The sequence below is a fragment of the Falco peregrinus genome, chromosome 5 (assembly GCF_023634155.1).
Source record: "Falco peregrinus isolate bFalPer1 chromosome 5, bFalPer1.pri, whole genome shotgun sequence".
NCBI lineage: Eukaryota > Metazoa > Chordata > Aves > Falconiformes > Falconidae > Falco > Falco peregrinus.
In genome coordinates, this window is record NC_073725.1 from 25,965,185 (window position 1) to 25,991,368 (window position 26,184).

Genomic DNA, 26,184 nt, shown 5'->3' on the forward strand with positions numbered 1-26,184 from the left:
GAGCGCGTTTCTCATCCTAAGCACTTCATTTTATATTTCATGGCAACAAGAATTTTAAATAATAAGCAGAGTCATACAAATATGCAGTATATTTAATTTAGAAGGATCAGTTTTTAAAATAATAGTTTTTTAAAAGCTATGCCATGCTTTTCTTTTATCTGTAACTTTCTGTCCAGTTAAAAATGCAAGGTTCTTTTCCCCTGACTCTATTTTTACATATTTTGCCCAATCTGTTCTTTCTAAGAGAAGCCACTTTTATCTTAAGCAGATATCCAAATTAGAGTCTGAAATTAAAAACGCAGGAAGTACACATGCATACAACTGCTAACCTCGTGTTTGTGCCTCGTGAATAATGCTAAGCATGCTCTTTTCAGGAACAGAGTGCCTAGTCTTTCTTAGATGACATGGTATGTTAGTCACATTTGTTTTGCTGTGATTCCTGAGTGAGCAACAGGTTGTTCAGTATAAAGACATCACAGGATAACAAGGGGCCTTTGCACCACGTGGCCGTATTCATAAAGGCATTTAGGTGCCTACTGAGATTTAAACTAAATAAACCGGGCAGCAAACTCCAATGAAATCAACTCACCTGAGCACAGCTTTAGAGGTGCTGAGCTCAGATTCTGACAGTCTGAAACACAGGATCTACCTTCCCAGCCCTGAGGATTCCTCCAACTCACATCCACGGGAGGGAGGTCACAACTCAGCCCTTAGCATGTCCTCCATGCAGGCATTTGAGTTAGAACAAATCTATTTAATATCAGTAATCAGCTAGAGCATGAATAATGCTGATTAACATGGGTAGCCTCAGACTGACCCCCTTGGTCTGCAACTGCTCTGAACGGAGCCATTTGATGTCAGCCCAGCAAATACCACCTTCAGGTTGCCTGGCATTAATTTAGAGAATGACCCCACAGCAGTTTCACTAATCCGTCAAATTTATATGCTCAGGCATCACAAGAGCAGGATCTGGGACTCTGAATTTTATCCTTAAGGCTGATTGTGAGCCAGCTGCTGTGAGGTGGGGTAACCAATACATCCTGAGAGGAACTTTGTAAATGTACGTGTACCATCCTGTGGCCCTTGTATGGAATGGCAGAGATGCACATGCTGTGACATGCATGTAATTGCTTGAGCTGCAAACTTCTCTATGGAATTGGAAAACTCTGAATGCCACCTTTCAAGGGACTTATATACTGGTGCCACTTTAAAATAAAGGGGAAACATGTTTAGTTTACTGGTTCATTTATGAAAAATATACAAACTGTCACTTTTTTTTTCCAGATGAGGTCTTCATCTCTTAATTTTGAACTGGATGTTGAAGCAGTCATTTCTACATAACAGCCTAAAGCAAGAGATCCTCTGTGAAGTTCTGATGCCTGTCCAAACCCCAAGCGCTGTTAAATGGAGATCACATTAGCTATTTGTTTCACTGCTTATAACAGACTTCATGGTGCAGTCTCTCATGGTCCATGAGGCTTCTTACGGTGTATGCTGTGGCTCCTGCACTCTGAAAGTGGCAATGGCATTTGTGCAGCTCCTGGCGGGTTCTCTGGCCGCAGTGGCACAGCTGTAACCAAAGCTCCTAGGTAAGCTCCATTCCATTCACAGCAAGTTCAAGGTTTTTCGGTGAGGCCATGAAGGACTGCCAGCCAGAATGCTGCAACTTGCATTTCCTGAGGAAATCTGAAAGGTAGGAAAAGGTAAAGGAAAAAGTTCGCTGCTGCCATGACAGCCTCCTCTGAGAAGGGGCTTCAGCAGGGTGTTTACGATGCTCTTGTTTATGCACACCCCACGTGCATTCTTCAGTGCTCTGCTGAAAAACGAAGTACTTCTGCGTGCCGTATGTGTGCCTGAAACCCAGCGCACACAAACCTAGCAGATATTGACTGTGAAAACCATACAAATCCGGCAAAATCTTACACAAATCAAAGTATAATATCCCCAGTATAGAAAGCAAGCACAGCTCGTCTTTCACATTTTTTTCCTACCGTTTTCCAGAAAACAATGAGTAAATGCAGGCTTCTTGAAAAGTAATATCACCAGTAGGAAAGTAAACCCTAGATTTTAAGCCCCTTTGCCTCATGTAAGTAGCAGGGGTGCTGGGATGGAGCCGTGAGGGGCAGCCGCCCGCGGGGGGGGGGGAAAGGGGGGCAGCCGCGCAGGGCAGGCGTGGGGTCCCGCCGGCCAGAGGATGCTCGGCGGCATGTGGGAAATGCGCGGTGACATGTGGAATGTCCCCGGGAGCCCCGGGAGCCGGCCAATCCCTGGGCAGGGCGGGTTGGGCTGGGGGGCTGGGGGGCCGGCAGCCCCTGGCCAGCCAGCAGAAGGCGAGGCCGCTGCCCCCCCGGCTCAGAATGGGCTAGGGCGCCGCGCTGGGAGGGTGGGCTTTCCTCCAGCCCCCACGCAGCCCTGCTTGCGAGGACCCCGGGAGAAGATGCGAGGGGGTGGCTTCCCGTGCTGCGGAAGGAGCAGCAGCCGCGTCCCACCGGAGCCGAGCCCGCCGCAGGTACGGGGGGGTCCCGCCGCAGGTACGGGGTGTGTGTGTGTGTCCCGCCGCAGGTACGGGGGTGTCCCGCCGTAGGTACGGGGCGGGGGGGGGGTCTCGCCGCAGGTACGGGGTTGGGGGGGGGAAGTCCCGCCGCGCCGCGGCCCCTGGGCAGCGGGGGCACCGCTGGGGTTCAGCCTGCTGCGGGCTGCGCCCCCCGCGCCCTCGCCCCCCAGCCCCCGAGCGACGGGCCGTCACCCCGCGCCCCGAGCCCCCCGCCGAGCCCCCTCCCGCAGGCCTGCGGGGCGCGCCTGGGCTGCTGCTGCGAAGGGCGACGGCGCTGCGAAGCGGTGCCGCTCGCTGCGGGTCCTGTGCATGCGGGGACAGCTGCGGGGACAGCAGGTGGTGCGGAGCGAGGAAGGGGCTCTGGTTCGTTCTCTGCCAGCCACTGTGTCCTCAGAAGGCTCTGTGGCTCTCTGATAGGGTTTTATTGGGAGAATCTTGTCGGAGCAGCCCTTTAAGCGACGCTGCTCGTCCCCGAGGTGCACGCCAGCCTGGTGGGGCGTGCGGGGGCACCGCAGCATCCTCCCCTCGGGCACAGCCCCTCCTGCCCTCTCTAGCCCGCGGTCACCTTCTGGAGTGGGGAGAAACGGGGGAACCATTTTCTTCAGTAATTTAGAATACGAGGCTTTACACCCTTTCTTGAAGTTTATTCTCGCTTCAGCTTTTAAAGTGCAGGGTATTAGGAAACAAATGCTGAAGGCAACACCTGCAACTGGAGTCGCATCACTGGAATACCTTCCATGTGCGTATGAGTATGTGTATAACACATATAGGATGTGTGTTTGTCTTTACAGAGTTTTTTAAATGGTATTTATAGTTATATCACCTTATGGTGAGTTGTACATGGGCATATGCACACTATGTCTTAATTAATTAAAATTAGTAGTCTTAAACTATTACAGCAGTTTCTCTCCTTGCCTGATATTCCATCTGCTGGTAACCCTCTTACAGAAAATAAAAATAAATCGTTACACGGGCGGTTTTCTGGGTGTATTTTGGGTATGTTTCTTTGGTTTTCACCTAAAAGTTAAATAAAATATTACTCTGTACAGCACAGATTCTATTTTTCTCTCTCCTTTTTCTCCTTTCTAAGAGTAAGCATCATTCACACATCTAACTAAACAGGATGCTTAGAAGTTATTATGATTAAAAACAGAGCTGGTGACATTTCAGAGATACACGTATTCTAGGAATACATAGCTGTTCATATGAAGTATGAATATATATGAAGTATTCTGATTTATAGGAACAAATCTTTATATAACGCAGTACTTTGCACAGTTTCAGCACTCCAAACCTGCCAACTCCACTGCTGTTATAATCAGTAATATTTGTTATAAGGAAATGACTCATTGCAACAAAATACAGAATCCTTTTTAATTAATTCTTTTTTTAATTATTATTTCTAAGGGTAACTATTTCTGGATTAGAAATGCTCCATGAGCATCCATGCCTGCAAGTAAAGCTTTGATTTTGTGCAGGTATTAAGTTTATTGCTTAAAATGTTGGGATCTTGAAGCAAAGTCCCGGGCATGAGTGGATTTATATAATCTATTGAATACTCCGCTCAAAAAGTGTACCCTATCCTTAACTGAATGACACATAATGTAAACCTGCCTCTGCCCACTTTGAATGGTGATGAGACAATGTGTTTCCATGAGCTGCACAAGTATTTCACTGTGCAACTCCAGGGAATGCTTTGGAGCACCATGCCTGGGATGGTAACTCACAAATTTCCCAACTTACTTTTTCTGATTAAAAATTAGAAAAATAATGTGAGAGGGATCTCATGTGCTGTAAGAATAAAGTGCAGGTAGATGCCAGACTTGTGGAATGAGCTCTTTGGAAAATTTCTATGGAATAAGGTACCATCTGAACAATGTGTTCTGTGAATTAGGGCAGGTATGGACTTAAGAGAAATCATAGTGTATTTTTTAAAAAAGCTACATTTTTTGGAGCTAATGATGTTTTGACTGATATAATTTTTGTGTATTTCTTCAATCTTTTTCCTCTCCGCCTGTTTAGTTTCTAATACAACAGGGTCTTCATCCAAGATAGTGACTCCTCTGCTGCACTCCTAATTAAAATGATCACGTGCTAATGAAAAAAAGAAGTGACAGCGGTTGAATTAGAGGTGGCTCATGATACATCAACTTAGATTTATTCTAAAAACAAGCATCAGATATCTATGTTCCAGAAAGTGTGCCATACACCTTAAAGGATGCTAGAGCTCTCCTCTTTGTCCATCAGACAGAAAAGCTGTGAGTTCAAAGCGTGTATTCACAGCTCCCAGTACAGCAGGTGGAAAGCATATGTATTTGTATCCCAGCTCAAAAAGCCAATGTTAATAGCAACTTTTTCTGCTCCTCACTTCTCCAGCTCATACCTTTAAAGGTCAGTGGAGTTTTGCCCTGAATCTGAACAAGGTTTTATTCTTGATGCTATTTTGGAAAATAAAGTTGTACATTAATTTGAGTTTTCTGAGAAATTATGCTGCTAGCATCATCTTCATGAAACATTTTGAAGGTCTAAACAATGAATTTCACTGTCCACAATGCTGCTAGATTAAGGTTTCCCTTCTAAAGTCTTCTTACTTGCTATTAATTAAAAAAAAGATATTAGAAAGAAATGTTACTATTTGGAAAAAAGTAACAATACAAAAATTAAATTTTCAGATTGAGATTTTATGGACTACATAATGAATTCTTCTAGGTCTGTTACATTTATTCATTCTCGCGCACACTTTGATGAGCCCTGCTAACACTGGGGTTTGAGGTTTGTGAAAATAGTCACACTTTTTGCCTTTAATGTTATGCAGACTATGGTTCATAGCCAATCTCATTCTAGTATTGAAATGCATAGGAGTTTTCTAGGATATTTTCCATGTTGATGTTAAAAGTTACTTAAACACAGTAACATAAGCTTCCATTTCTTTATCCTTCAGAAAAATCAGCTGTACATTTCCACCTACTGATGGGGTGTATCTTGGGGCAAAACTTCAGTCTTTGCAGTTCCTTGGTGACCACACAATTTCACTAGCAAAGACTCAGTGCTTAACTAGCATAGGTGGCCATTCACTATTACTTCTCTTATTCATCAAATGAACAGTCCTGCTAAAGCTAGTTTGTTATGTGAGGTGTGAGGCAAGCTTTTTCTTTACATATTATGGGAATGACCTCATCGGTAATAATAAAAGAAGCATAAAAAAAGGCCCATGGCACTCAAAATACCCCAAAATGGCTTGTAACAGAGAGGACTCGGGAGGGAAAAAAAGCCACATTTTTTTTGTTGTAGAGGTCTGTGCCCATCTGTTGTCATTATTTTACAAAGTGATGGTGGGTTTCCTGAATCAACATTTTTTTTAAACACAACCTCATTAATCCTTTTGCATGCAAGTGTGCAAACATGTTCTGAGATGCTTCATTATTTTGTTTAATAAAAATTACATTCAGAATTAGATTCAAAGGCATGTGGGTTGTGTCTCCTCAGGGAAGCTTTGGCATTTCCCAGGACCCTTCCTGGGATGCCTGGCTGTCCCCACTTAAAGGCTCGCAAGGCGTAACGGCTGCAGCCTGTGATTAAATTTCTTTTGCATTTCTTTTCCATTTCTATGGCACCTCCTGACTTCTTGGCTCAAGACTCTTCATGTTAATAACAACATTTTGTGGTAACTTCTTGACTTTTTTAGTACTACTTGAGTTGTGCACTTAAGAAAGCAGGTGCTGGAGTCCACTATATTCTTTGATATCCTCACTACAGTTGCTGTGGCTAGCTGCACATGTGTAAACCCAACGACAGCAACTGAACTGCAGTCTTGCTTCAATGGGATATACTGCGAAAAAGAAAACTATTCAGTGATGCATGAGAATAAGTGATGTTGAATTTATAAGGCTTGGCACTGGGAAAGGCGGTTCTTCGGTTACAAACTGTGCACATGCAGGATAAAATCACTGTTCCAATCATGAACATGAAATCCCACAGCATTTTTATTTACTTTCCAAAATTCAACTGTATTTTTAAGAAGGTGTCTCAAATTGCAGCATGCACTGTACTTGGTCTGATGTAGCCTCCTGAGGCCTTTGTGCCCTTTTATTTCAGGAAACTAGCATTTTGAATTGGTGCAGCTGTTATTGCCTGGGTGGTTTATTTATCCACCGTCTCAGCTGCTGCCTCATTTTGGGACAAAGGAGGTGTTCCTAAAAATCATAATTTTACATGTAATAATGTACATGTAATGTGCTATTATAAATGCATATATTGGATCCGGCACTCAGTTTGCAGGTACCTGCATAGCTGCCTCCTGTTGGGTTTTGTGCTAAGGTCAACGTGTTCTCTGAAATTTAACAATGTGGTTATGAACCAGGCAGGCTAATGGGGATAATTCTTACCTCGCTGTAATGCCTTATTAAAGCCTCGAAGAGAGGTCAGTGGGAGGCATGACTTACTTCAAACAAGTCATTCCTAAAGCCATAAATTGGTAAGTCTTTAAAAGCGCAGGTTTTCATGCTGTAATTAAGGTGATTTTAATACTGGGTTCCTGTCCATGGCTAATTTCCCTCTTTGCAAGAGTCCCTCAGAATAGTGCCTTTACAAAAGGTCTTCAGTGCAGCTTGAGTAACAAACTGGCTTTGCATGGCTTCCGCAACAGAACTTAAAGTTTACTTTTTAATTACAGCTGCTTGCCCATCATTAAAAATAACATCAACAAAAAAGCCATAATTGGCAGGAACTGTTGGAAGTTCAAAAAGGACAATCCTGTTACAGGTAGAATTGCTGAATCTGTCAGCCACATCATGTTCCAGAGGGAAGCCCTGTTCTCCCTGGATATTTTGCTGTAAATACAAATAGTAATCCTTTCTTATCACTGCACCTGTTATCCTCTAAAGTCTTTCCTGTCTTTGTTAAGTCGCAGAACTTAAGTTGTTCCCAGAACTTGAAGTTCTTCATGACCCTACCCTTTTGATTGTGTTGATCCCATCATGGTGATACCGTGACTGCCAGTGATTCTCTTGAACTCTTGGTGGGATTTATGTGATCCTTTTGCTAACTCTTTGAAAAAAAAGGATGTTTGTGATCTGTAGGGCTCTAGGAAAAGATCTTGAGTAACTTTGAAAAAGCAGATAGAACAAACCAACTTTTTTTCATGTAGTGATAAAGAAAAAGATGGTAAGCCAGTGCTTCCATATCTTGTGTTTTGGTTTGGGGTTTTTTTTCTTTAAAATTTAAGAACAGTAGTACTGTTTCCCCATATTGACTGCTCCTATTATCAAAAAGAGATTAATGCTAAAACTGTTTCAGAGTTTCCTTCTTCTATTGTGTCTTGATAATAAACTTCATGTACCCCTTTGCTCAGTTAAAGTGCGGTAACAGTATGTTCTGCAATTATCAGCATGGAAGATACAGTAAGATTAAGTGAGAATCACCAGGAAAACTATGGGTGACTATGAAACTGAACATCTGAAATAAAACTTGAGGACATTGATATTGCTACAACATAGTGAATCCAACTGAAAAGATGGCCTAGTTTGAAGAAGAGCAAATAATGACTGCAGGGTCATCCTTTTGTACAAGGGGGTTTGCATCGCTGTCTTGCAAGCTGAAGCTTCTCTGGGTGGAGAAATATAGCCATTAATGATTTTCAGATCAAAATCAGTAGCAAGACAAGCAATTTATTTATCTGCTGAACCTGGGATAGGCTTAAATCTGACAGTCAGCCTGTTGGATGCCAATCTCTGATGTGACAAAGAGAAACTGATGCATTAAGCATTCAGGCATAGATGTGCTAACACAGAGAATGACTAGTGCTCTTACAAAAAAATACGATCTGGTGTGCTGCACAGAAGCATTCCAGCCAGAAGCTGTAAGGCCTGTTTTGTCCACCTATATAATAATTTTACTCTCTTCTAAATTTTATTCTTTTTTAAAATTTCTATTAACTGGTCTTCAAGCCCTACCACAATTCATAGAATCATAGAGTCATTTAAGTTGGAAAAGATCCTTATGATCACTGAGTCCAACCATTAACCCAACACTGCCAAGCCCACCACTAACCCATGTCCCTAAGTGCCACATCTACATGTCCTTTAAATCCCTCCAAGGATGGTGACTCCACCACCACCCTGGGCAGCCTGTTCCAATGCCTGACGACCCTTGCAGGGAAGAAATTTTTCCTCACACCCAATGTAACCCTCCCCTGGTGCAACTTGAGGCCATTTCCTCTCTTCCTATCACTTGCTATGTGGGAAAAGAGACCAGCCACCACCTGTCTACACCCTCCTTTCAGGCAGCTGTAGAAAGTGGTAAGATCTCCCCTCAGCCTTCTCCTCTCCAGGCTGAGCCCCCCCAGTGCCCTCAGCTGCCCCCAATCAGGCTGGTGCCCCAGCCCCTTCCCCAGCCCTCTGCCTGGCTCTGGACACGCTCCAGCCCCTCAGTGTCCCTCTTGTGAGGGGCCCAACACTGAACCCAGGGCTCGAGGTGTGGCCTCACCAGTGCTGAGCACAGGGGGACAATCACTGCCCTGGCCCTGCTGGCCACACAGTTTCTGACACAAGCCAGGCTGCTGTTGGCTGCCTTGGCCACCTGGGCACACTGCTGGCTCATGCCCAGGTGACCGTCAGCCACCCCCCAGGCCCTTCCCCGCCAGGCAGCTCCCAGCCCCCTGTGGTGTGACCCACAGGCAGGACTGGCACTGAGCCCAACAGATTCAACAGAATCTCATACAATTGGCCTCAGCCCATCGGCCCAGCGGGCCCAGACCCCTCTGCAGAGGGATCCGTCCAGCAGATCAACGCTCCCACTCAACACGGTGTCATCTGCAAACTGACTGACGGTGCGCTCCATCCCCTCCTCCAGATCATTGATGAAGATATTGAACAGGACGGGCCCCAGCACGGAGCCCTGGGGACACTGCTTGTGACCAGCACCGGTGGGATGTGACTCCATTCCCCACTGCTCTCTGGGCTCGGCCATCCAGCCAGTTTTTTACCCAGCACAGAGCACCCCCGGCCCAGCCATGAGCAGCCAGTTTCTCCAGGAGATCCTGTGGGAGATGGTGTCAAAGGCTTTGCTAAAGTCCAGGTAGACACCACCCAGAGCCTTTCCCTCACCTGTAGAGGAGTGAAGGCAGTGGGCTGATTGACATGGATGATGTGCAGCTGCAGCTTGTTCCTGCTAAGTAGTTAAATAGCCCTGACAGAGGAGGAACAGTGTGGTATGATCTCTGGAGGAAGGAGAAACAGTATGGACCAGTAGATTCTGACCGATAGTAAAAGCCTTATTGCAGCCTGATAGCTTGTTTGTGCTGCAGCAATTGGTGCCCTGTGTGAGGCTGACTGAGTTGGGCACCAGTTGTTGTACTTGGAGCCCAGTGCAGCTGAGACAAGTGGGAGAACCTGTGACCCATAACAGGCACTGTGAGAGGTGAGCTGTTGACAACTAATTGACATGGGTTATATCAATATTTGTTGTCTATCTTAAGTCAAATTGCAACTATCACCCACAGCCTTTCCCTCATCCAGTAAGTGGGTCACCTGGTCATAGAAGTTCAGTGAAGTGCCCTTCATAAACCCATGCTGGCTGGGCCTGATGACCTGCTTGCCCTGTCTGTGCCAAGTGACAGCATTCAGGATGATCTGCTCCATAACCTTCCCTTGCTCCTTCTGGCCCTTCTTGTAGATGGGCTTCACAATGGCCAACCTCCAGGCAACTGGGACCTCCCTGGTTAGCCAGGACTGCTGATAAATGATGGAAAGTGGCTCAGTGAGCATCTCCACCAGCTGCCTCAGCACCCTTGGGTGGATCCCATCTGGCTCCATAGACTTGTGTTTGTCTAAGTGTTGTAGCAGATCACTGACCATTTCTTGTTGGATTATGGGGGCTTCATTCTGCTCCCTGTTCCTGTCTTCCAGCTCAGGGGGCTGGCTACCCTGAGAACAATTGGTCTTAGTGTTAAAGACTGAGGCAAAGAAGGCATTAAGTACCTCAGCCTTTTCTTCATCCTTTGTCACTGTTTCCTCCCTGCATCAGTAAAAGATGGAGATTTTCCTTAGCCTTCCTTTTTTTGCTAATGTATTTATGGAAACATTTAAAATTTTTTTTACTGCAGTAGCCAAATTAAGTTCTCATGACATCTTTGTAGTCCTCCTGAGTTGCCTGTCCCTTCTTCCCAAGGTTATAAACTCTCCTTTTTTCCTGCGTTCCAGCCAAAGCTCTCTGTTCAGCCAGGCCAGTCTTCCCCACTGGCTCGCTTTTTGGCACATGCTCCTGCACCTTTAAGATTTCCCTCTTGAAGACTGTCCAGCCTTCCTGGACTTCTTTGCCCTTCAGGACTGGCACCCAAGGGACTTTGTCAACCAAATCTCTAAATAGGCTGAAGTCTGCCCTCGGGAAGTCCAAGGTCACAGTTCTGCCAACCATCCTCCCTACTTCCCTGAGAATCAAAAACTCTGCCACTTCATGATTGCTGTCCCCAAGGTGGCCTACAACCATCACATCACCCACAGGTCCTTCTCTGTTCACAAACAACAGGTCCAGCTGGTGCCTTCCCTAGCTGGCTCACTGACCAGCTGTGTCAGGAGATTATCTTCCACACGCTCCAGAAACCCCCTAGCCTGCTTCTTCTCCACTGTGTTGTATTTCCAGCAAGCATATCATAAGTTGAAAGATCCATGGGAACAAGGGCTAGCAATAGTAACTTTTCCCAGCTGCCTATAGAATATTTCCTCTGCCTCTTCATTCTGGTTGGGTGGTCTATAACAGACTCCCACCATGATACCTGCCTTGTTGGCCTTTCCCCTGATTTGTACCCATAAACACTTGACCATTTAATTTCCTAACACATAGCTCTACCCCACCATCTCTCCTTCCTTGCCTATCCCTTCTGAAGAGTTTATAGCCACCCATTGCAGCACTCCAGTTGTGTGAGTCAACCCAATGTGTTTCTGTGATTGCAATTATATCATAGTTTTCCAGCTACACAATGGCTTCCAACTCCTCTTGTTTGTTGCCCATGCTGTATGCACCGGTATAGATGCGCCACAGATGGGCTGTTGGCCCTGCCACCTTTTTTAGGGGTGAAGCCCTAGTTCCTATGTGACTGTTCTCAGGTACTCCCATGGTTTCTAACGCATCAACAACCCTTGCGTGTTTGCTACCACGTGACCTTCATCTCCTACACATCCTGAGATAGCTAAAGAGCATTCATTGCTGCTCTGGTTTGCTTGGCTTTTTACTCTGTTGCATTCAACTGCACATATGTCACCACTGTGGACCCCTTCCCCCAGGCTTGTCCATTTAAAGCTCACTTCACCAAGTTTCCTAGCCTGTTGGCAAAGATTCTTTTGTCCTTTGTAGTCAGGTGAATCCTGTCTCTCCTTAGTGGGTTATAGTCATAAGGAGTGTCTGACAGCCATGAAGGCCAAAACCCTGGCAATAGCAATAGCCACGTAGCCAAGTGTTGATTTGCATGGTGTGGCTGTTCCTACCTGCAGTCTTTCCTCTAACTGGTAAAGCAGAGGAAAAGAGAATGTAGGCACCAATCCCTTTCAATCACACCCCAGGGTTTTGTAGCCTTGCTTGATCCTGCCCCAGAACCCCTGGGTTCTGGCTTGCTCTGTCATCTGTGCCCACATGAAAGGGCAATGGATAACAGTCTGTTTCTAACAAGTTGTGGCATTCTCACAGTATCATCCCAGACCTTAGCACCTTGAAGGCAGCAAACTTCATGTGGTTCTCTGTTGGGCCAACAGATGAGTGCCTTGGTGCCCCTTAGCAGGGAGTCACCCTCTGCAAGCACTGATTGTTTCTTTTTGTGGTTTCTAAATGTGTGTTGCTGTAGGCTTTCTCCCTGCAGAGCTTGCTCATAGGTGTGTTCAGCTGTTAGGATGTTGTTTTTGTTCCTTGTTGTTATGCAGGAAGGTGGAAAGTGAAGTGGGGTCCTGATCTTGTGGGTCACCGGGGTGCATGATGCTTTGTTCCGAGTAGCATCACCTATAACAAAGTGGTTGTGAAACCACTCATCTATCTCTTCTTCTGCCCCTCTAACACCACGCAGCCTTCTCACTGTCTCCTGTAATTCTGCCACTTGGTGCGACAGATCCTTGACCTGCTTGCATCTTTCACAGGCACCTGCTTATGTCTCTGGAGGACGGCCTGGACGCTCACTGCAAGCCGAGGCTTGCACTGCATCTACACTGCTATCTCCTTCCAGCCAGGCGCTCTTTGCTTCGGCGGGCATAGCACACTTGGTTGTAAGGTGGTTGTGGACTGTTGTAAGATCTTAGCGAATTCTAATGGTATTAATTAATTGTAAATAAAATGATCTTTTCTATCTATCTATTAGGTGGGATCCAGGATTGCCTGTGGCCAATGCAGGGATGAATGTTGTTTCCCCATGGTGGGAAGAGCTGACAGGGACTGAAAAGGGTGCTAATAGTGTGCAGGGACAACAAGGGACTTGTCATTATGACATGTTATCTGTCCTGCCAAAAGGCATTAACGACTGGCATGGCTCAGGTGGATGGGCTGCCTTTACTTGACTCAAAAAAGGATCATGTATAATTATGTGTATGTGCTCAATAAATAGCAGTGCTGACTGAGTGGAAGCATGGGACATCTTGGGGGCTGTTGCTGCAGAAACACCAGCTTTCGCTCTTGAGATGAGCACCCACTGCGCTGCTGGGAAGGGCAGGTGGGGATGAGACTGCTGCAGACCACCCCTGCTGGAAAACCGATCATCTCGGCAAGTGTCTCCTGCAATTTCCTTGCAATTGCCCAGGAAATCATTCTTCACACAAATTTAGAAGATGTCAGAGGATCTTTAGGAGGTCAAATGACCTGCATGAAGGCTTTGGCTCTTTGGAATGGCCCTGCATCTCCTTTGCAACGCGCTGGCGGAGCAGTTTCTCTTCTAGTCTCTATCTACACTCCCTTCTCTGTAAAACTGCTGTTTATGTTCTGAGCAGAAACAAAACCAAGGGCACACACCTCAGGCTTTTGAAAAGCAGCAATGATAAAAAGCGCTATCCAAAACCACTGCTTTTGCTTATGTGTTTTACTATTAGTTGGCACATCTGAATGTGGAATAATTAACTGCTGCTTTTCCACACAGAGGACCCTGGTGGTTAAAAAAAAAATCCCCACTGCTAGTGAAAGACTAGAAAATGGAGCAGAGAAGCTTTGTTTGTTCAGCTTTGTCCCAGCTATTGTCTGTCCTAATCCCAAGGCTTGCCTTCCCTCTTGGCAGGAGTGGCGAGTCTGTCTGTACAGTCCCAAGGGTGTGGAGCTCTGCCTGTATCCCCCTGCCCCATGGGACGTATGAGATGCAGTAAAAGTTGCCGGCCCCAAAGAGCAAATTCTAGGGCAGAGGGGAGCAAACCGTGGGCCTGCTAAGCAGTAATGACCTGAAGGAGATCCTCACAATCCTTCTTCCCTCTCAGTTTGGATTTCAAACCTCCACAGTGCCAGTTCATCTCTTTACCATTTTTTGACACAATAAAATAGTTTTGGAAGCTTCACTGCAAGTTTTTAGTTATAATATTTAATTATTGACTTCTTTGCTTTGCCAGCAATCATCTATGATCTTTTAAAATTTGTCTTCTGATTAGAATTGCTTAAAAACTTCTTTTGCAAACTGGATTTATTTCTTCATCCCTGCATTAAAAGAGATCTATGCCAGGCCCCTGTGTGTCTTGAGGTTTGTTCTGAAGCATCCTACAGACGAATTAATTTGGCAGCAAGAAGCTTTCAGTGACTACATGGACATAGGAGCTTCCCTCAGCCAGCTGGCACGAAAAAGAGAAACATTCCAGAAGAGCTTCTTGCCTCCAAACGCCCAGTGCTCTCACCCCGCTTAATCAAACAAATAGCTTTTGCAGCATGCCTGAAGTACATCAAATTGAGGTTATTTTGAACCAAGGGAAAAGAATGCATTCCAGGCTCCCGGGGCCTTGACTGAGTACATGCAGCTGCCAGCGCCCTTTCTCTGTGTGAGGGTGGGATCCAGACCAAACCACTGGCCACAGCTCTAGCAGTGTTATATTTTGTGGATTTCTCGGCAGTATTTGCTTTGAGCAGTCTGTTGGGTGTTCTCTGTTCAGAGGGTGGTATTCAGGCTGAACAAACTGGTCCCTTTTTCCCTCCCTACAATAAAGATTATGCTTCGGCGGCAGCTATAGAGCCCAGTGTTAGAGGGAAGTGGGATGCATCCCACTGATGATAAGGGGTACAAATTAGCTCAAGAAATTCTGAACTGGAGGAGGTGTTGGTGTTTATTTTTGTTTTCTTATTGTCTAGTAGAATGAAGGAGACCTTCCTGCACTGAACTAACCCTGTGTTTCGAGGGGAGTGTGAAGGCTGCCCCTAGACCTGTGCTCACTGGGCTGGGACCAGGGTGAAAGCCTGGCTCCTGCAGTTAACAGCGAACTTCCAATTGATTTTGAAAGGCTAACCTCAGAGCTTGACCGAAGGTCACATTTACTCTGGCAGGGAAGGTAGGGGGGCTGCTACTTCTGTAATTTTACCTGCCTGGTGGTGATACTGTGGCTGTCTCTGACCTTTACATTGCATTCCGAGGCTAGGGTTATGTTTCAGAAAGCACTCTACAACTACTAGATATATCCTGCACAGCCCCTGTTTCCACATGAACGCGTACAATGCACAGTCGCGCTTGATCTCCATTTTCTATGGCTATTTCTTACCATTATTATTCCCTTCCTATCCTTAAAACCACTTGCATCAGCAGGCCAGATTCACAGAAACAGGCCTGGCTTCACTGGGATGTGGTACCATGTCTTGCTGAAGTGTTGCGTGAAAGGAAAGCTGATAGCCAAGGCTCAAATACTGAAAATATAAACACAGTCTTCAAGTCCTTCTACTATTTGAATATTTTGCTAAACAGGGGAGAGAGATGAGCTTGTAACTATGCTTAAGGAAACCTAAGTGGCTTTTTTTAATCACTGGAATACTATTTTTAGTTCCGTATCTATACTGTCACTTCAGAAAGCAGAAGCAGAATGTTGTTCTTTTACTCCAAATAAGTTTTCTGGAAGACAAAATCTCGGGAAAGCAGTAAATATCTTTGCATGAATGATGGCCCTCTCATCCTTCCTCAGTGCCTGTCCCAAAGCATTTCTGTGCCACGTGTTATGGGGCCAGTTTTTCGAGATGGGCAGGCTGAGCTGCAGTGTGAGGGTTTCCCCTGGTGATTACAGATGCTGCCTATCTTTACTAGTGCACATTTCCCCCTTTCCCTTGGGGGACAACCAGATTCTAATTAACAGGGGTTAGAAAAAGCAGTGCTTAAAAAACCACAAGGTGTACACTCAGATGCTCTTTCAGGGCATTAACGATCTAGGCTCCAAGCGCAGCTCGGCAGTTCCTGCTATGTTTACCGCTTTCAGTTCTGTAACCACTTTACAGGTGTCATTTCTTCTGCCAGTGCAGTGGTACTGCAGGCACCAAGGTGCTCTCTAATTAGACGTAATTGGATCTTGACAGTGTAAAGCTTTCAGAAATTCAGAAGAGCTCATTCATGGCACAAGTGCTAGGGGACTGCATGCTCACAAACCTCCAAGCCACATAGCTGGCCTTCCCTGCCTGTGGCTGGGTGCTCAAGGCTCCTACCAGTGCTGACGTTTCCAGAGTCTTCTGCTTTAGGGATGCAAAGAACACAGAAACTAAATGCCTGGACCATGCATGGTGTTACCAAGAAAAGGAGCTACCTGCTGCACCTCCCCACCTGCCCGTCAGCCATTCCCCATGCCTCCGATGTTATCCACAACTCCCTCTCTCTATCTCATCCCAAAATTACCTGCACCATCCTCTTCTTTTTCTTTCTTTCTTTCATTTTGATTTTTTCTTTTCCCCTTTCCCAGAAGTTTTGTACCATACTCCAGGCTTCGAGGTGCAATCATAAATGAGAGGGATTACTGTCAGTCTATAATCTCAATTCTGTCATGCTAGGGCAAAATTCATGCTCTTCAGTTAAGACATCATTGATTTTCATATTTTCCCATATGTTTAACACTAAAAAATCATGGTTATGTGGCTGATGTCCATTAAAAACTTCCATAAATTCTTGTCTAACCAGTTAATGTTTTCCAACCATAGTACGACAGTACAGTAAAACAACTTGGTTCTCAGTCACATCTGAGTTCTGTCATTTTATTTCTTTCTCACTCTTTATGATTGGGATGTTATTGGATCCAGCAAAATGAAAGCAAAATATAAATTAAGCCTGGTAATATTCATTACATTCCTTTTCCAGATGGATTCTGGGAGGTTTTGGAAGACCTTAATCTAGAATATATGAACAAAACTTATAGAATGTCATAGTGATAGAACCAGCAGAATTTTATAAACCTAAGGATAGAGACTATCTTATGTGTTGGGATTTTTTTGAACCAGCCTATTGAATGTGAGAGCAGGGATCAAATTTTTTATTAAATTCTAGACATGCTAAATAAAAATCTATAAAAAGATATCACTTTTTATTACATTGTGAAGTTTTACAGAAAGGAAAATGAGGAACTAGTTATCACAGGATTTATAACAAAAGCAAAGTAAAAAACCAAAGTGAAAGTCTTGAGAAATGTTTCTGTAGAAGGCAGAAAAATGTTTTTATGCTGAGTTAATGTCAAAGTAACCCTTTTTTTTTTCCTTATGGAATGAAACACCATTAATCATTCATTGTTTCATGGCTTTTTGATCAAATATAATGCTGACACAATTTCTTTTCAATGTGACTGGTGGAAGATGTCTGCAACACAGCAGAAATCAACATCTGTCATCCATCATATTCCATAACTGTCCTTTCAATAATATACTTGTTTGTGCCACTCACTATGTTGGCTTTTAAAAAATGTCCTTAGACTACATTGCAAAGAGCAAGGTCTGTTTTTCAGTTTGTGCATACACAGTGAGTAACTCAATGTTTCCCTGGCAAATTTAATATGCTGTTGCAATAAGTGGCGGTAATAATACTTTGAAATTTATTTTTTGCCTAAATTTTTAAGATCTTTTCTTCTTACAGATACATCTGGTATATTTAATCCTTTCTAAGTTTCATGTTGCACACAGTGTGCAAAGATGCAATATGGTAGGCATTAGTAAGTTGGGCCGCGTATGAAGAGATACGAGTGTATGTAGGGATCTCTATGTGTCACCTTTTTCTTAGGAGATGGAATACTGGCTGTTCTAACTGCCCTTTTAACCATTTTCTAAATGTATGTATTTTATTTTGTTTTCTTCTCTGACTTTGGCAAGCAGTGGTCTGGCTAATTTTTATTCAATGTGTTTAAATCTGCTTTGATATCCCCTTAGGGTTTCCACCATACATGGGAACAAGTGGGAAGTGGAAGGCACTGTTTGATGTCATTTCCAACCTTATGTTGCAGAAAGGCTGGGGATAGATTAAGATGCAGATGTCAATTACCTTTCTAAGTGCAGGCTAAATGGAAAGATGCCACAGGAGGAGGATGGGCAGAGGGAGATCTCTCAAGGCATCAGATACTGACAGAGAAGGGACTGTCTCAACCCAGCACACTGGGCACCTGAACATGTGGCACATTGCCACCCCCTCAGTCTGGCTTTCTCCTTGGCTTTAAACGCAGAGGCCACTGCAGTAAATACTTTGTGTGGAAAATTCTGGCTGCTTCAGGGCATAAAAAGGCGGCTGTCAGAGCCTCCATCTCTCCCTGCCATATATTGCATTTACTGGTTGAAGCTGTACCAGGGACCTCAGCTGTGTGCATTTGAGTATCTGTGTCTTCCTGGGCGATTTTTGTGTAAGAATAAATATTCTGTTGTCTCATCTGAAACCTTTCCATGGTAAAGTTTAACCATGTTCAAGATGATGGCAAGCCAAAAGGAAAGCAGCTAGGAAACACGTCTAGAAGTGCTGTTCTTCGTAAGCAGCCAGGTCATAATAACTGAGAATGCATTTCTGTGTTCCTTGAGAAATCAGCCTCCAAAGACAAATGGTGTTTGCAAGAAGCTGAAATTTAAATCCCTTCTTTCTCACAGTCATCCTGAGGTGCAATGTGTCGCTGGAGCACCCATTTCATAGTTTTCCAAATGTAGCTGTAAGTGCAGAAGTCAAACACTCACCTTCTTCCACAGCCCAGACTAGAGTTCCTCCATGTCCTTTCTCTCAGAGAACATCTGTAGTATGGAAGGTACCCTTTGGTCAGGTGCCTGACACATTAAAGTCATGGTCTTCAGTGAATAGAAGAGAAAATGTGGTAATAAATAGATAGCTCTAAAAATACATCAGGAAAAATGAAACCATGTAAGCTGTTGATATTTGGCTCAAATACTAGTCCTGTCTAGAAAGATTGGTAGCTCTCACTGATTTGGTTTCCATACTTAGTTCAATATAATGAGCTTCAGGTAAATTTTGAAAGAAAAAGCACAGAATTAATTTCCAGAAACAGTTGTGCCTCATTATTCCATATGCCTTGTACTGCCAAGTGTAAATGACCACTGGAGATCCAGAAAAATGCTGAATCCATCCTATTTTGCCCTGTAGTCTTTACGCCTACTAGTAAATGCTGTAAGGTGAATGAAGCAACTTGCCTCAAGAAAGGCAGGATGAATGCAACAGGTTTGATACTTTACTTTTGGTATCTATGGACTTTTTTAATACTTCCTGCATTTAGTCTCAGACCATAATCTGGCCTGGGATGGGACCATGAAGACCTGTGAGCAGCAGGGGCATCCCCTCCGTGCTGCTGGGCTGGGGTGGCTCAGGTGGCATGCATGCCGGAATGTGGCGGACTGAGATACAGCATTTTAACACAGTGCTTTCCTCCAGCGTTAGTCTTTGAAAATGGTAGTTTTGAAATGAAAATGAAACTTGCCAATGATAGTGCAAAATGCCCTGAGAAGTGTCAACATGACGGCTGTGTGGGCCAAGGGTCCTGTGCCTGCTTCTATCCCCCTGGCTCACAGTGCAGCGAGAGGGGATGTCCCTCTTTTGGGTGTCCCTCTGTGCACTCTCTATAGGGTGCACAACTCCATGCCACTCTTATCCTTGGGCTCTGCTGAGAAGGTGCTTGAGGTTAGGGGATGTTGTCTGGTTTGGAGAGACGACATCATATGGTCATCGTGTAGCATTGATCATCACTTTCTCAGAATGAAGCCAATCAGGCATTAGTTAGCTGCAAGGGTAGATCTTTTTTTTTTTCTAATTAAGTTAGCAATTAGAGTTTAGACCATAGTTACCACCTAGTAAACTACTACCTGTTTACCTGTGTCTCCTATTTGATTTAGTCATGCTAAAGGACTAGATGTTCCTCTCTCAAATCTAACTGTCCTTGAGCCAGCCTAAGTGAATACTTTGCCCAGGAATTAAAAAACAGTGCCTGTATTGCAACTCAGGGTTTTGATTTCAATGCAGTAGGATTAAAGTGAACTTGGACTGAAAAGAGGAGTCATTAAAGCAGAAATACTTTTCATCATTAGAAAGAACATTCCAAAAATAATTCCTTGTGTGCTTCCTCCAAATTTAGTGTTGTGGTTTAACCCCAGCCGGCAACTAAGCTCCAAACAGCTGGTCACTTGCTCCTCCACGGTGGGATGGGGTTGAGAATCGGAAGAGTAAAGGTGGGAAACCCCGTGGGTTGAGATAAAGACAGTTTAATGGGTAAAGCAAGAGCTGCGTGCACAGCACGGCAAAAGGGGGGGTTCACCCACCGCCTCCCATGGGCACGAGGGGCTCAGCCCCCCTCCTGGCAGCAGGGTTCCCGCATGCCCAGCGGGGGCTTGGGAAGGCAAACGCCGTCACTCTGAATGTCCCCCCCTTCCCTCTTCTTCCCCCAGCTTTGTGCTGAGCATGGTGTCCTATGCAACAGACCCTATGCATGGGTCTGCTGGGGGCAGCTGTCCCAGCCGTGCCCCTCCCAGCCCCTTGTGCCCCCCAGCCTGCTCGCTGCGGGTGGGGTGAGAGGCAGAACAGCCCTCGGCTCTGTGCAGGCACCCTCAGCAGTAATGAAAACATCTCTGCGTTATCAACGCTGTTCCCAGCACAGATCCAAAACATAGCCCCGTAGTAGCTGCTGCGAGGAAAATTAACTCTGTCCCAGCCAAAACCAAAACATTTAGTTATGTGCTGAAGTTTCCAAAGGTAAGGGAAAAACAGTGGAAGAAACACAATTCCCAACACTTAAATAGTACTCTGAGTACCTGTAGTGCAAAGGAATACTCTTACCCCAAAATTCCACCATATTTGTCTTTATTTCAGTACCTTCCTTCTCAGCACACACAAGTATTTACATCCTTGCCATAGGCTTTAGTTTGCATGGCAAAAGATACAGAGGAAAAAAAAAAAAAGCAAGACACTTTTTATAACTTGTACTAAAACACATGCTTCTTTGCATGACCAAACATTGCATGGAGTAGTTCATTTGCTAAGAAGGCCCTCAACAATGTCAGGATACATGGCAATAGAATGAGAACGCTTTGCTGCGTGGCAACACGTGACTGATAAATGTGTGCAGAGACACTGGGAGAATGTCAGCTCTTCAGCTGGCTGCTAATATAAAGAGGTATAGTTTATGCACTGGAGTTCCCCAAAGGTCACACATAATGGCCCAAAGATGTAATTTAGAAGCCTCAGCTAATAAAGAGAATGTTTAGTTAAGGCAGAGGTCCAGTTTTCAGGGTTGAAAAATGCTTCTGGTTTCATTTACCATGAAAGGGATTTGGAGAGGACAGGAAGGGGCAGTTGGTGATGGATAACAATACAGATAGATGGAGGAGAAGGCAAAAAATGTTTACATTGTAATAGGAGAATGGATTAAAAGAACAAGACGCTGTTTTTCCTCTGCCTGTTCCAATAGAAGAGGAAGACATAGGTTTTATTAAATTGAGGAGTACTGATCTGATTTTCCTTGCTTAGAAATCAAATTCTGCAAAATCTGGCTGAATATTACATGGCGCATAAATACTGGAGGAGAAGTGAGGAGGACTTGCTGTGAACAGTCAGGTTAGTGACTGACTGGGTCTGGGACTCTAGATGGAAATTTTGCCATAGAAATCTCTCTGGCTGCATTTACTAATGTAACTACACCCCCCCCACCCCCCACCCCCAACATTTCTGGTATTAGTAATTTGTTGATTGGATGCGTTTACTGGCTATTACCACCTAAATGAAATATAGAAGGTAAATTGAATGCTTATATATAAAAAAATCCCTCCCTCAGTCACTAGGTACACCACCTGACCAGAGGGAAGAGAGGGTTTTGTGCTCCATAACTTCCTTTTCAGGGCTTCTGTTATAGTGAGCTGAAGCAAAACGCAGCGCTCCGCAACCTGGAAAGTGTTCCATTTCAGGAAGTCTGGAGCTCTGGGAGGGTTACCCAGCCGTGAGGCACTGCAAAGCTATTTAATGCTTCTCATGGGTCTCCTCTTATGGAGATCAGGCAGCACAGGCAACAGTTTAACAAAAAAAAAAGCAAAAAGTTAACCCAAAATCAACTGCGCCCCCCCCAGCCTCCAAAAAAAACCCCACAAACAGAAGAATTATGGCAACATGAAGTAGCATTATGATAAATGGGTGACTTTGAAGTAGTCAGGCATCTTCTTTAAAGCCTTGCAGGCCTATATTCATGAGCTTGACACTTGTTTAAACATTTGATTGTATGAGGAAGTGATATATACACATAGACTTACTATTGATACTGCAAATATGGCGAAGGAGGGACAATTCATCTTGTATTAGAAGACTTTGTAAAAAATATAATTCTGGAAAGGGTATCAGAAATTAAATCCTAATGCACTAGAGGAAGGAAAACACATTTTTAAAAATCCAACTTCTAAGCTGAACAAGCTGAGTGTTGTTTTAGCTTTGTTGCATAATGTGTGCGCAGCATCTTTCTGTCAGAGCAAATACATCGTTTCAGAGTGCCAAGATCTGTTGTAGCATCATCTTTCTCAGCTGTTTTGAAGAAGGACCCCCCTTCCCTACACAGGGCACAGACACGCTTCTACACCTGCTGCCTTCCAAGGAAAGGCTGCTTCTGCCCTGATGTATCAGCCAGGATAAGGCATTTTGTATACATATCTGTAAGGAAATCAAAAGATCTGCTTGTTTTTATTTTCTTGACAGGTTCATCACAGCTCCAGATAGTCAGCACTACAAATCTATGCTGGGTTGTTTGTTTTTTTTTCTTTTCCAGAGACCTCTTGTTGAGGGCATTTGAAGTTTTCTAGGGGATTGTGCAAGCCAGGCCCAGAACAGTGTTAAGGCAATTCGATGAGATTCAATGACATCTCAGTTTATGTATATATATGTATATATTATGTATAAAGAGTTATACCACTCTTCATAGAGCAAGCACAGAATCAGTTATCTTAAGGAACTGTAAAAGTTCCCTTCAAGGAAGGAATGCCTTGTCCAGAACTGTGTGTGACCTCAGGAAAAAGAAGACATATAGCTTCTAGCTGCAGGGCTCTCAGCTTTCTCAGTTTTCTTCCCATGATTTAAATATTTACTGAAACAGGGACCTTTCAGGGGCCTTACAGGAATACATGGCTAAAAGAAGACGCAGGTTTTCCTGGCTTTTAGAATGGTGGTATATAGGTAGGGTAATAATTTTAAAGTCTGCCGTTTTAAGCCTTATTACTGTAAGGCCTTGTAACTGTTTAGTGACAGGGCTAGAGAAAATACCACAGCTTTAAAACAGAGGTAATGAAAGGAAGTCAATGTATTGCTATTAGCAAAGCTTACTAGCCATGGGCAACTGCATCGTTTCTCTCCCTGTTCTGATTTTGATACAGAGAGATATAAAATTGATTAAGAAGTGAGTATTCCTAAAGCAGTCACAGGCTTGGAAACTAAAATGAAAGTATTTCACAAAACAGAACAATCAGGTTACCTTAAAATAAACATTGCAGAATTAAGAAAAGATGGTAATTAAGGGATTAATGAATCTTGACCATTGCAATTAGTGTAGCTAGTCAGTGTTTCAAGTCCTTCCACAAATGTGGACGATAAATGAGGCATCAGGCTGGCTTCAGGCTTGCACTTTTCACTGCCAGTGCCAGCGAAGGCTTCCCCTGCCAGCACCCACGTACACACGGGGTGGTGCTTGGAAGGGTGGCCCCACCGACAGAGCGCCCAGACTCCTGCTGCTCCCAAATCTCACTCTTACTCACAGACCCGTACTTCACTGTGCTTTCCTGCCCTTTCCAAGTCCAGCGTGTCTGATTAATCTGGCCACTTACTAGTTACTACCATTTTATCTCACAGGAGAGGATAATCCCCATCGTAATTAGCTGCTCCGGCGTCTTGCCCTAAGTGATCCCCTGCGGTGTTTTATCATCATTAATTGGCAAAATGCTTCAGATCTTCAGAAGAAGAAAAGGAAACTAATGCATGGAGTCTCAGTCTGTCAGTAGAAGGCCAGACAGGGCAATCTTCTGCTCTGCATGCTAGGGCCCTGAAGCATTTCCCTGTGAGCCTGACACTTGGTGTGGAGAAGAGGCTTTTGTACATATTTGCCCTGGCTTTTTTTCCAGATCCTGTTTGCTCAAGTTTAAGAAAATACAGATATTTAAACATGCCCCATCAAAGAAAAGTGAATTTCTTATCTTTCCTAGAATACCTGGAATGCAATTATCTTATTAGTAGCTTCTGTAATTACAGCAAAAGAGCTCTTCACTGCTCTTCACTGCTATAAATAATAATTATCACAACTTGACTCTGCAGTGAGTGAAACAGCTGCAGGGCTGGGCATGCGGTGCTTCCGCAGGCAGGGAGGTACCAGGAGCTGTGGTGCCACCAATATGGCCAAGCTGTGTTTGCACACAGAGGGGCCCAGGGCCAGCTCCAGCGGAGCAGAGAAGCCCCTTGCCCACGTGGGAGACAGTGTGGCACTGCTCACGAAGACTCCAGGGACAGCAGAGTCATTCCTGCGTGTCCCAGAGCCAGGTTTCTGTTCAGCTGTTGCTTGTCCACAATTGACCTTTTTCTCTATTGTATGACATCATTAAATCCTTTCTTGTTCTGATTTGATTAAACATCGCTTTCTTTCTACAAAGTGTTGTCAGAACGGCACAAATACAATTCATCTAACAAACTCACTTTTTTTCCCTTCGCCTTCATCTTGTTCTCTAGTCATTTTTCTGCACCCTTCTCTGAATATTGTGACTTCTGTTGCTTGCTGTAGGCTTTTACTTTTCAGTCATGCTTCAGTCCTTGTATTTGGCAGAGTTCCTTGTTTCTTTACTGCCAACCACCTTCACAGTTGTCTTTCAGAAAGTTTAATTCAAATAAATAAAATTTGTTCCTAGGAGAAAATTTATTTTCATCTTTACAAACTCCTTTTTCTTCCTGCACTCGGCTATAGTATATTTAGGATGGAGAGCACATGAGAGAGGGCTTTATGTACAATTACTGTCTGTGCCTGGGTCTTGCTGGGCATTTCTGTTCAGTGGAGTCTGCTCTAAGAGGTGGTTCATCACAGTGCGAGTGATTACTTGAACAGATGCATGAGGTTTAGCTTGTCGTGAAGATGCTGTCTGTCTTTCCAGGCAGGCTGTGAACCACCACCCATATTAGACCCACTGCAGAGGAGGATCACAGGTGGATGGGAAGAGCAAAACCTGTTTCCCAAATGGTAGGTTTCTCAATGAAGAGTGATTGGCATTAGAAAAATGCTCTTCTTTTTTCTGCTAATGAGGTGACACTGATAATTTTTCATTTGGCAAAGCTAATAACTGATAATAAGGGATGTCAAGGTTTGAGGCAAACTGAGTGAAGATTAAAGTATCCTAGGGCAGATGTGTGAGGTTTTGCTCTTTTATTATCTTAAGAGGCTCCTGTTACTTACTGACATCAGTTCACCTATAAAGCATCGTGCTAAACAACATTATTTTGTGAATTCTTTCACTGCCCTTAATCAGAAGAAACTCTATTTCATAGCATTAGTTTCTCCAGAAACCATGGCACACTAATCTGTTTAATTTTAGAATAAAATAAAATGTATTTCCTATGAAATGCAAATCCAAGAAGCCAAGAGCTGTCTCCAAACATTCCTTTTTTTTCTTTTTTTTTTTCCTTTTCCTTTTTTCCTTAAATTCCTGCTCACCAAGACTTTAAAGTCAGGAACACAAAGAATATGATAACTCTACTGTTACGACAACAGTAAAATGGTACCATTGTTGTGTATTCCCTTTGCGGTGAGGCACTGCGTTTGAGCTGTGTCCTGGGATTCCCTCTGGCGCTCTGTATCCGTTAAACCACCAGTTTGCAGTGTGAACCTAACCTGTTCTAAAACTTGTGTTAGGAACCCAAAGAAAAGAAAATAACCACAGGTGAGCCTCTCCAAGGTTACACACTGCTGGAAATGCTTCCAGTATGGGAAATGAAACATGAGATGCTATCCTATATGCATTTGAGCAAAGTTTCCTTTTCAGCTTTTCCTATACAGAATTAGTAAGATGCCAAACGATGTAACAAATGAACATTCAGCTGCTCTAAGCAGCAGCTTGACTTGGTGTAGGATGCTGGAGAACTTGGAGCTCATGCCCAGGCAGCAGTCTCCCAGAGCTGGCAGGGGACAGTGTGCCTGCTGTTGTGGCTGTGAGCCAAGCCCACACCGTGACTCCACGCTGTCGTACACCTCAGTCAACAG

General features: G+C 44.3%; 1 protein-coding gene across 3 annotated transcripts in view; it reads left to right on the top strand.

Annotated features, from left to right (window-relative positions):
• Nucleotides 1-2,422: 2,422 nt before the first annotated feature.
• The window catches only part of TNS3 (tensin 3), a 282,225-nt gene continuing 258,463 nt past the window's right edge, over nucleotides 2,423-26,184 (top strand). For all 3 annotated transcript variants that reach the window (XM_055807042.1, XM_055807046.1, XM_055807043.1), the window contains exon 1: nucleotides 2,423-2,509. In XM_055807042.1, the coding sequence (XP_055663017.1) occupies nucleotides 2,438-2,509 (72 nt within the window). In that variant the 5' untranslated portion in view covers nucleotides 2,423-2,437. The remainder of the gene's footprint in view (nucleotides 2,510-26,184) is intronic.